General features: G+C 47.6%; 2 protein-coding genes across 4 annotated transcripts in view; one reads left to right on the plus strand and one right to left on the minus strand.

Moving 5' to 3' along the window:
• The window catches only part of LOC138238041 (E3 ubiquitin-protein ligase TRIM39-like), a 373,132-nt gene that overhangs the window by 238,676 nt on the left and 122,517 nt on the right, over positions 1-11,939 (plus strand). The window lies entirely within an intron of this gene.
• LOC107075987 (butyrophilin subfamily 1 member A1-like) overlaps positions 911-11,939 on the minus strand; it is a 97,307-nt gene continuing 86,278 nt past the window's right edge. Inside the window, exons 1-5 of one of the 3 annotated variants that reach the window (XM_069187902.1) lie at positions 9,878-10,560; positions 6,691-6,786; positions 6,312-6,545; positions 6,033-6,192; positions 911-2,112 (exon numbers count right to left, since the gene is read on the minus strand). In XM_069187902.1, coding sequence (XP_069044003.1) covers positions 1,565-2,112; positions 6,033-6,192; positions 6,312-6,545; positions 6,691-6,786; positions 9,878-10,468 — 1,629 coding nt within the window. In that variant the 5' untranslated portion in view covers positions 10,469-10,560 and the 3' untranslated portion in view covers positions 911-1,564. Of the gene's footprint in view, positions 2,113-6,032; positions 6,193-6,311; positions 6,546-6,690; positions 6,787-9,877; positions 10,561-11,939 lie in introns of those variants that run through there. The other 2 variants (XM_069187900.1, XM_069187901.1) reach the window with 2 other exon arrangements.

The following is an 11,939-nucleotide window of genomic DNA, read 5'->3' on the forward strand; positions in this document are numbered from 1 at the left end:
AGAATAGTTATAAAACAAAAGACAAACAAGATAAATAAAAATAAATACATAGGTGTGTGCAAAATGTGCTGATCATAGTCACTGTAAAAACAATAACATATGTGCAAAATGTGCATAGGTTTATAGAGACTGATTGTCCAAAAAGTCCAATGGAGCACCATGCTGTCCATAGATGAGCAGATGAAGGGCTGACAGTCCTCGCCCAGGGCAGCGTTATACACCCTGACAGCCGCCGGGAGGAGAGACCTGCGGAAACGTTCCCTTGAACACCGCAGCTGGAGCAGTCTGGTGCTAAAGGTGCTCCGCTGCCCAGTAACAGTCCCATGAAGCGGAGGAGAGGCGTCGCTCATGATGGCTGTGAGCTTGGTCAGCCTTCTCCTCTCAGCCACCTTCTTGATGAGTTTATTGAGCCTATTTGCATCTTTTGTCATGATGCTGCTGCCCCAGCACACCACAGCGTAGAAGATAGCCGTGAAAACTACCTCTCTCGACACAGTCCCTCTGTGGACAGAGAATCGTCCACAGGAAATGTCCAAACGGCAGGACGGAAGACAAGACTGACACGGAGCCCAAGTTTCTGTCCGTGAAGAAAAAAACTCGCCGCTGCCACCAAACAGATGTAAAATCCTGGGTTCGGTTTAGGATTTTGGGCTTTCATATTGTAACGCTTTGGGGTTCAGGCAGGAGCCCTTGCCGCATCAGGTCGGCCCCCCACCGTCAGGAACTCGAACCCAGGACTCCCACGTCACTCAACAGGGACCCAGCCCGGTGAGCCAAAGAGAGATCTCTCTACAGCCCAGTAGCTGTAGTCCTGCTATCACAGGGAAGGGCGGCGACGTCACCGCTCTGGTAAGCCGGCTCTAACACACCCTGATGGCCGTATGCGTTACAATATGAAGGAAAACAGAGCTTTCACCGGGCGATTATCTCGATTTATTGGGAACTCAAATAAAGAAAAGAGCAGGAAAAAGGAGTAACGGGCACAGTGCGTCCACACCGCACTTTCCCCTGAGACACAGATCAAATAAAACTGATTTTATTTAAACATTAAACGTAACTCTTAAGAGGAGCCGTGTACTAGATTGTCAGGGTCTGGAGCTGCTCACAGACACAGCGCTGGTGATAAACTACAACTCCCATAACCACCCTGAGCCACTTCCTGTCTGCGTCACAGTCCCTATTCCTCCTGGCTGTGGTGACGTCAGCGGGTCCCTCCCCGTTCTGGCAGCTTCACGGTCACCGGCGCGCGCAGGAGAGACTCACGCGGGATTTCATTTTTAAAAGTATATTTTCTTAAAAATGGGAAAAAAACACAGCAGGGTTTCCAGAGATATTTACAAGTCAGGAGTACAGCAGGCTGGTAGCGAGGTATATCTCCCTCTCTCGTACATGTTATTTTCCCCCGTTTAATTTTAAAACATTTAATATAACTCATTTAAACACAACACAACATCATCATTTCTACAATTACTACTATATTTCTGACCTCACCTCACTGCCCGTCAGTAAACCCGTCTCCCAGTGTGAGCAGTGGACAGAGAGCTGGGAGAGAGTCAGCCTGTGTTCATGAGTTAGTGACGGGTTTAATCTCCACACTGACAGCAGGCAGCAGCTCAAGGTCTTTATCTGAATCCCAGGTACAGAAGACAGGATAGATCTTCTCCCCCTGAGGGAAGACCATGTCAGTGAAAGTGTAGACATGAGCTCTGGACTCCACTGTGTAAAAGGAGACCTTCCTCTCCTCAATATCCACACACACCCCCAGCTTCCTAGGCTGCAGACTGAGGGGGAGACGGGTCGCAGGGGCAGTGAGAGCAGAGAAATCAGACAGGTAAGAGTCCAGACACCAGTAACCCTGCTGGGGAGAGAAGCTGAACCTCCCTTTCCTCTCTGCAGACTCTCTGGTCACTCCTATTCTCCAGTATCGATTCACCTCCACCTCCCAGTAGTGTCTCCCTGAGGTGAAGGCCTCCCTGCTCACGACAGAAGGACAGTTATCAAATCTGTGAGGATTGTCAGAGAGACTCTTCATCTGTCCCCATCTCACTCTCTTCCCATCCTCAGACAGGCTGAGCTCACAGTGAGCTGTATCAGGGTCCAGAGTCACAGCAGCTGGGGAATAAAACACAAACATCACAACAGGCTCCTGCCGATCACAGTCCAACTCAACTCCATCAGACTGTGAAATGTCTTTGTCCCCAAACACACCGAGAGAGAAACACCAGTCAATTACTAATGACTGCTCTTCCCTTCCAGAGAAACGACATCTTCTTCACTGTTTCACTAGTGTTACACATGGGAGTGATCCCAATATCCTCTAAATACAAACATTAAACACTTGTTTTCACCGCGATTAAACTTTATTTTTTAAACGACATTATTAATAAACACAGGACCGACCGGACTGCAGGAGAAACTACAGCCCGACCGCTCGCTTTCAAACACTTCACAACCCACCACAACGACCTGTATACTGTAAGAAACTGGACAGCCTGTCTGTTAAACCGGTTTATTTCAAATCCCAGTTCAGCAGCTCGTTCATCTTCTCTAAGACCATTTTCCTGACGACGCAGAATAAAAAAGTGCTGAATTCAAAGACTGCATAATGCAAGTTTTTACAGAAAAAAAATATAATGGAAAAAGCAAAACCTTGCTGAAATATAAGAAAGCCTTCCCACTTACTTTGAAAATGCGAAGAAATATCCAAAGTATTCAATTTAAAGCAGAAATAACACATCCAGAAACCCGGAGAGAAGACGAGAGAAACAGAGGCGCTCATACTGACTTCAGACCGCTCGCGATCACTGTCCGCCTCTCTGATAGGGCACACCAGCTGTCAATCAGTGAGCTCTGACCACTGACAGACAGGGGCGGGGCTTATACATGCCCAGAGCGAATGGGGGTTTTAATCGATTCAAGAAGCTTTATTCGCATGACTAATGAATACTGACTTAATACTCTCCTCATACTTAATACTTCAGTGTAAACTATTAATACTTAATATTGAGTAAATACTCCCCTTTGCCTGTCTGCCTGTCAATCTAGTGAAGATCAAAGATATTCTTATCAGCTCTTATTTTTTTACTCCTGGAGCCTAGAAAGGCTGACACAGCCACCTACATGAATTCATAAAAACACCAGCAGCCATAACACTCTGCAACTCACAACTGGCAGCCCACTGCAGCTCAGCAGGTGTGAGCCTGGTCAGTACCTGGATGGGAGACCTCCTGGAAAAAACTAAGGCTGCTGCTGGAAGAGGTGTGAGTGGGGCCAACAGGGGGTGCTCACCCTGCAGTCTATGTGGGTCCTAATTCCTCAGTATAGCGATGGGGACATGATACTGTAAACAGGTGCTGTCCTGTGGATGAGACTTAAAACAAGGTCCTGTGTGGTCATTAAAAATCCCAGGGTGTTTCTTGAAAAGAGTAGGGGTTTAACCCTGGTGTCCTGGCCAAATTTCCCCCTGGCTTTTACCCATCATGGCCTCCTAATAACCCCCCTCTCTGAACTGGCTTCATCACTCTGCTCTCCTCCCCACTGAGAGCTGATGTGTGGGGAGTGTTCTGGCACACTATGGCTGCAGTCGCATCATCCAGGTGGGGCTACACACTGGTGGTGGTGAAGGGGAGTCCCCATTACCTGTAAAGCGCTCAATAAGTGTAAGCAATTATTATTAATACCTGAATTCATTTCTGGGCTCACAGTGCCTTTATTTCAGTGATGAGAGAGGTCGCCCTCTTCTGGACACTGCAACTCTGAAGCCATCATGACAACATCTTCCACTGATATTTCACACTTATTCTGTGTAGAACAGGACACAGTGTCAAACACTGACTTATTCCACAGGAGAGTCTATCAGTCTGGAAACACAGACACCCTCTAGATCACTCCTGTTTGAAACGAGGTCCCCAATATCGCAGGCAAACACCCCAATACACACTCACTCTGGTGGGACTAGTGAAATAATATTGACACTCCAGTGTCATTCTTAGTGAAACACACCACTGGGTCTCTTAATGACCAGGACCATGTGAGAACACCAGCTGGGCTGAAGAGAAAGACCCCAAAGTTATTACCCCTGGCCAGTAAGAGGAGCCCTGCAGTAAATGTGAAACTGCAGAAACATGTCCTGTACAGAGTGTTTGCTCACTCTTTCAACACTGAACAGAATACATTTACAATGACTTATACCTGCTGTTGGCTTCCTGTTACTGTTGGTCCCAGTAAACAGCAAGCCAGCAATGAACAAACTGTGTAACGGGTTGTGTGTCGTCCTGAATTCTTTTTCTTTTTGTCTGTCATTCCCCTATCTCTTCACATTCATCTGCGCAAAATACACAGAAATACTGTTTCTTCCCACTTCAACTTATACCTCTCCTGCATTTTACTTTGTAATTCCCAATTCAAGTGTATTTGATGTCTGCAGACTGTAGATGGAGAATGGCAAAGGGACAACAAGAACATAAACTGGACAGAGAGGACCGTCAAGGTCAACGTGTAACTGGGCCTGTGGAAGACTCGCTCGCTGACTCTCATGGGGAAAGTGAGGGTGCTGAAGGCAGACACCCTGCTGGCTTTAACTGACCAGATGTGCCAGACAGTGGGGAAGGGGGAGAGATGTGCCAAATTTCCCCCTGAAACTCCACTGCATCTTCTTCTGCAACCTCTGTCACTAGGGGCTGGACCCCATCAGTCACAATTCTCAGTACTTTGTCAGGCTGTGGTTCTCCCTCCCAATGAAGCATCTGATCCGGTGTCAAACACTAGTCCTAAAGCAGAAAACTGACCAGAGACCTACTAGGAGGTATGAGGCCATGAGACAGCCAGAGCTCTGCACCAACAAAAGGCACTATACAAGGAAGAGGAAGGAGGAACTAGTCACCAGGGAGAGACAGATGATCCTACAGGTCACCGGGGAGGGGTGACGATCCCATGGGAGACCTGGGTAAAGACTCAACCCAGAGGACTAGACAACAAGCTGAAGGCCCTCAGCTGGATGTCTGTGCACCAGAGCTGGTGATCAGAGAGGTGTCATGCCTTCTGCAGCCAAAGGGCGCTCCTACTCTGTCCTGTCCCCAGTTCCTTGTGCTTTGCTGTCCTTCCGGTGTCTCTTTCTCTGGGGATATATATGTCCGGGTCTCTCATTCCCCTTCGCTCATCATTGACGTTCGGATGTCCTGAGACCCGCCCAGCACCAGGTCGCCCCACGTCCGCTGCCTGAGGACATTGGTTTCTATATGACTTCTGAACAGCTGAACTGTTTCATCAGAGCAAAAGAGCACTGGACAGTACTGAGGGCTGAAGAAAACCCAGAAAAAACTATTCTTTAGTGCTCCTGTTGAGAAATGGACAATCGCAGTTTCAAAGCCAGGACTGCAGCCAGTGGTAACACCCAGGAGGCTTGGAGGGGCTCTTATTGTGTGAACCAGCCTCACTGACCACTTGCAAAATAGAATGATTGATAATGGACAATTACTCTTTTTGAGACGATTTAAATTCTGTAGAGGAGTTGTTGTCAGAATTGTATTCTCTGTAAGCACTGTGCACTGCACATTGTTGTAATAAAGTGCATTTTCTTAAATAAACTACACCCACTGGAACTTCTGTGTCCATCTGTGTGTTTGACACAGTGTGTCTCTGATCCACACAGAGTGACTGTCTGCAAGCTTGACTTTCTGAATTCTGAATTCAGACGTGTATCAGCATGTATCAGAGTGAGAATCACAGAGAAATGTCTCATCAGGGCTGCAGTAACAGAGTAACAGGAATAACATGTTCTACTGGACTGGGACTGTAGCCCCTATTAAAACGTTCCTGTTAAACTATATACAGCACAATATAACAACACACTTACTGTCATAAAGATTTGTGAGACTGGAGATTTTAAGACATTTCACCTAGAATTTGAATCATTGACTGATAAGCTGCTCTGATAAATACAGTCACTGCACAAAAAATACATTGACAATATAAGAGAAAAACAGGAAATATATAAGCTGTCCAGAAAGACATCAGTGTGTTTCTCTACTAACCTGTTGTGGAAATCTTTATTGATTCCTTCTTGCAGAGATCCTCCAGTCGCTCTTTCAGTCCAGAGACAGCTCTCCTCACTGCCTCAGGAGAGAAGTGTGGATGGACAGGGACACTGGGTGAGTCTCCAGCTCCAGGAGGGACACAGACAGACTGGAAATTCTGCAGCAGAAAATTGAGAGTTTCCAGTCAAACACAGCACACATTCCTGGGGAGAAGCCAGGAGCAGCTCTGTGTGAGAGACACCCTTCTGTACTGCAGTCACAGAGCAGTGATGTTACCTGGAGGAAATGGATGTGATCCTCTGTGTGTGAGAGCTGGTTCAGCTCAGCGTCTCTCCTCTTCAGCTCAGTGATCTCCTTCTCCAGTTGCTCTAGAAGTCCTTCAGCCTGACTCACTGCACCCCTCTCTTGAGCTCTGATCAGCTCTGTGACCTCAGAGCACGTTCTCTCAAAGGAGCGGATCAGCTCAGTAAAGATCCTGTCAGTGTCCTGTACTGCTGTGCGTGCAGAGCTCTGAGGGAGGAGACACACAGTGGATTATTGCACAGGAAAACACTCAAACTACATTATGCTGTATGCTCTGTTTCCAAAGGGTACTGTCCAGTGTCCAGCTGTGCAAATGTGTGTCTGTGTGTCCACTCATCTGGTGAATACCCACTCTGAGTGACTCCACAGCCTGTCTCAGCTCCTGCAGCTTCTTCTCTCTCTCCTGGAGTCTCTGCTGGGTTTGTGTCTGTGTCTCCCCCAGCTGCTTCTGTGGAGAAACAGAGACACTCAGGACATTTCTGCTGTAAGAGAATCATATCACAGAGACACACCTTAGAGTCACCATGGGAAATCCACACTCTGTATCACTGATGTCTTATCCACACGAGATGTGTTTCCTGGTCCTGTCTGACATGCTCCTGTTTCATGTCTAATCAACACCGGCAGCGTGTGTAGACCAGTAGACACCTGACACCTGGGTCTGCACATCTGTATGTGAGGTGAAATGTAAAAAGGAGATAATTGTGTTTCAAATGACATATAAAACATCATCTAGAGATAGTTCAGGTAGGGAGCTGCGTCAGCATGCGTAGGCTGCAAAGGAACAAGTAATAGGTTTATTCCATACTGAAAAAAAGAAGAAAGAAAACACAACGTTTCGACAGTGGAGCCTTCTCACACCTGATGAAGAATAAACCTATTACTTGTTCCTTCATAATCTAGAGATTTCAGATTTCATTCATCTCAATATACACTAGTGTCCTGACTGCTCTCGGCATCTCAAAACAGAGGACTACAGCAGTGCTGATGAGCCTTGTTGCCACTAGTTTCTCTGAGTGGTCAGAGGAGACCCTGTGGCTGACGTGCTTGACCGCTGGATGAGGTTCTGGACCAGGCAGACCCTGTGTCCGACCACATCTCACATCCTGTCTGCTTCTGGGAAAATTCAGATAATTTCAGAGGAGAAAAGGAAACATGTTCTGTGTCACATTGACTCCAGCAGAGCCCAGCGTGAGTCTTGTATTTAATAAAGCAGGTGAAGGTATTATACCACAGTTCACTGGTTTATGTGTCTGAGATTCACCACCTGCCTATTAGATCCCCTTCCCAGTACTTTATTTCAATCCTGTTTCTCTGCTTTCTGCCCCATAGTCCTCAATATAATAAATGAATCCTTGAGCACTGATGTGGTACCAGTGGCTTCACAACTGCTGCTGTTACCCCTGTGTGAGAAAGAGAATCATGGCTCTGAACAGCCTGAACAACTTTCACCCTCTCTCCAACTTTCATACCCTTTCATTACCTTTTCATGCAGAAAGTTTACAGTGTGCTGTTAGATTTCAGTTAAATAATCCTCTTTGAACTCCAATATGGTTTCAGACATCTTCACAGCACAGAAAGTGCCCTGGTCAAAGTCACTAACGATCTTCTAACGGCTTCTGATTCTCGTTCTCTTGCTGTCCTCATTCTTACTGAACTCAGTGCTGCTTTCAACACTGTCAGCCATGACCTCTCACTTTCTTGTCTTGAGACTGTGTTTGGAGTTTCTGACACTGCTCTTCAATGGTTCCAGTCTTACCTCACTGATCACTTTCACTTTGTCTCTCTCTGCGATTGTAGCTCTGAAATTGGACTCATTAAGTCTGGTCTTCCTCAGGGGTTGACACTGGGCCCCTACCCTTCAGCATGTATGAGTTCTGATGATACTCAAATCTACAGTACAGTCTGTCCATACTAAACTGACACTGACATGTCTCTGCTCTAATTGCTTCTCTGACATAAACACATCGATGACTCACAATTTCCTTCATTTAAACTGCGACAAGACAGAAGTCATGCTTCTTGGCACACCAATGCAGTATCCTTATCTGTGGATGACACTGTACTGGAGTTACAGTCAAAATTGAAGAACTTGGGGGTGATATCTGACCCAGGATGACATGTGCAACAAATTGTCAAAACATCATTCTTCCACCACAGAAATACCACCAGGCTGTGTCCTGTGTTAGAGCTAACTGTTGCTGAAAGCTGGTCAACTCTTTCATCTTTACTCATATTGACTACTGTAACACTCCACATGCTGGGGTATCTAAACCCACACTGAACAAACTTCAGTATGTCCAGAATTTGGCAGCCAGAATCCTGATTAGGTCTAGTGCAAGTGATTACGTTACTCCTGTCCTGGAGTCCCTGAACTGTCTTCCTATCAGGTTTCATGTTGACTTCAAAGTCCTCATGATCCCCTAAAAGTCTCTGCATGGCTTGACACCTCAGTACCTGTCAGAGTTACTATCATCCTACTCCCCACCTCACAACCTTCACTCTTCTAATTCTGGTCTCCTGTCCGTCCCCCAAGCCAGCACTCTGGGTGACAGGGCTTCTCCTGCTGCAGCCCAGAGCTCTGGAATTCTATCTCTGTGGATATCATAGAGTCACATTCCCTGAGCTCTTTCTAATCCAGACTCACAATCTTCTATTCATTAACAGCTTTAACTTAACTGGGTCTGTTTCTGCCCCTTTGCTTTTCTGCTGTTTTTCCAAACCCCCTTCTACTTTCTCCTCTCACTGTGCATTTCTTGTGCTATAAATTGCTTTGCCACTTTTAAAGGTGCCAAATAAAAATATAGTTTATTATTATTGATCATACAGTTATGGTTAAATTAAATTAGGACTTAATTAATGAGGGTGTAGTCTGTTCTAGAGTTGTTGAGTGTGCTGTGCATTAATGAGGGTGCAGTCTGTTCTAGAGGTGTTGAGTGTGGTATGCATTAATGAGGGTGCAGTCTGTTCTAGAGGTGTTGAGTGTGCTGTGCATTAATGAGGGTGCAGTCTGTTCTAGAGGTGTTGAGTGTGTTGTGCATTAATGAGGGTGCAGTCTGTTCTAGAGGTGTTGAGTGTGCTGTGCATTAATGAGGGTGCAGTCTGTTCTAGAGGTGTTGAGTGTGGTATGCATTAATGAGGGTGCAGTCTGTTCTAGAGGTGTTGAGTGTGCTGTGCATTAATGAGGGTGCAGTCTGTTCTAGAGGTGTTGAGTGTGTTGTGCATTAATGAGGGTGCAGTCTGTTCTAGAGGTGTTGAGTGTGCTGTGAAGTTGTATGGTGCTACATGAGGACAGTAAAGAGGGAAACAGTGAAGGAGAGGAGGAGGAGATCATGAACAACAGACAGAAGAACAGGAGACACTTCAGAGACACAACCAGTGTGGATCACAGCTGAGTACATGACCAGGACTCAGCAGTGGAGATCCAGCATTACAGATACAGTAAATACAGTACAGAGATCACTTAGAGCCCCAAATATACTATATGTCCTTTTTTTATCTTGTACTTGAGAGCTTAATTACAGTCTCAAAGTCCTCACCTGTTTCTCTGTCCTTCCTGCTGCAACTGAGACAGTATCATGGCCTCTGTGTTCATCCATTACACAAAGATAACAAACACACTTCTCATCAGTACGGCAATAGACCTCCAGCAGTTTGTTATGAGTGAAGCAGAACTTCTCCTGCAGTTGTCCTGTGGCCTCAACCAGCTTGTGTCTCTTGAAAGCAGGAGATTCATAGTGAGGCTGGAGGTGAGTCTGACAGTAAGAGGCCAGACACACCAGACAGGATTTCACAGCTCCCCTCTGTCTCCCAGTGCAGACATCACACAGCACATCTCCAGGGCCAGCAGGACTGTGAGCAGGAGGAGGGCCACTGAGCCCTGTCTCCTTCAGTTTCTCCACCACTTCAGCCAGGATGGTGTTTCTGTGAAGATCAGGTCTTGGGGTGAAGGTCTGTCTGCACTGGGGGCAGCTGTAGATCCCAGTCTGATCTTCCTGATCCCAGCAGTTCTTAATACAGCCCATACAGTAACTGTGTCCACAGAGCAGAGTCACTGGATCCTTCAGCAAATCCAGACACACTGAGCAGCAGAACTGGTCCTGAGAAAATGGAAAAGTGCCTTCTGCCATTTTTCTGAGAAGTAGAAAATGCACAGAGAGGAGCAGTAGAGACGTAGCAGTAGTGAGGCTGTTTCTAGTAAAACGAAACTGATATTTGAGTTTCACTTCCTGGATCTGCACAGAGCTGCAGGGGTGTGAGTGTTAGGGGGTGTGGTTGTTAGGGGTGTGATTAGGGTTGTCAGGGGGTGTGGTTTAGAACTGTGGTTATGAAACGGCTTTGGTGGTTGTTGATTGGCGAAGGTGTGGGGTTGTAAGAGAAGTGACTTTCTGTGTCATTTTGGACTCTGTGCCTGACAGAAAGAAGCTTTTTTAATAAACGTCGATGTCAGTAGCTGCTCAGGTGAAGTCAATCCAGTTGTTTGTGTTCCCAATAATCAAAACAATAAAATACTAACTTGCTCACACAGCATGAGAAGATCAGAGCATGATGGTGACAGACAAGAGGAGGCCAGCTGGCCCATCCAGCTGTTTAATCGTTGGGAGTTATTTGTCTCCCGGATCTCCTCCAGCTGTGTTTTGACAGAGGGGTGTCACAGCTCCACATGGTGCAGAGGATTTCACTGTCCGGGTGTGAGCTCTTACTGCGAGCAGTCCAGCCTGCTGTGTCTCTCTCTCCAGGCCAGTGAGCCCAGCCTGCTGTCTGGCTCTGCCCTGCAGCGTGTGGGCCAGCAGGGTACGTCCAGGGCTTCGTGCTTCACCTGCACAGTGACCCCCTGTGAGCCACACAGACCTGCGGAGCGCTGCAGAGCATCACGAGCCATTCTCTCCCCCGAGAGACGCTAGAGGAGCAGATGGACCCCCAACCCTCCGCCAGATCCCGCTCCGGCTTATAACTCTGTTCGTCTGTCAGGATGGATCACCCGGTCTTGGACTATTGCTACACTCATGGATTCACCTCGGACTCCCTCGGACAGTTTGCCTCAGACAAACCTCCACCAAACACCAGCGCACTGTGGACACGCCCCTGTTTGGACTGTTCTCCAGCCCTAGTAAGTTAATCGGCATCTGGGAAAACTGGTCCCAGAGTGCTGTGTACACTTCGGGGGGAGAAGCCCTCCAGAGGCTCAGCCCCTCCAGAGGCTCAGCCCCGGCGGATTTAGACGACGCGACTATCCATGTGGAGATTTCCCGGAGACCGCCGTTGGACTCAGAGTAGTCTCTCTCCCCTGTCCACCACCTCGGCCTGCCCCTGCCCGTCCATATCGGGCACCGGCGTCCTGGCTCTCTGCGGAGCTCGACTAAGCCGGCCGATGGGACAGCCAGTCTGACCCAGGCTCACACCCCGGGATCACCAGACCCCCTAGGGGTATAATAGAGCGCGCTAAAACCCGCGGCGGACACGATCGCCTACCCTCTGACGCGAATACGCACTTGTGTGCACATATTTCAGACACGAGGGGGCCGCGGAGGCGGAAATTTGGACCCAGAGACGGGAAGGCGGGGACGGGACATCGCAACTCAGAACGACAGACCATTGGCT

Source organism: Lepisosteus oculatus, chromosome 4, assembly GCF_040954835.1.
Source record: "Lepisosteus oculatus isolate fLepOcu1 chromosome 4, fLepOcu1.hap2, whole genome shotgun sequence".
Taxonomy (NCBI): domain Eukaryota; kingdom Metazoa; phylum Chordata; class Actinopteri; order Semionotiformes; family Lepisosteidae; genus Lepisosteus; species Lepisosteus oculatus.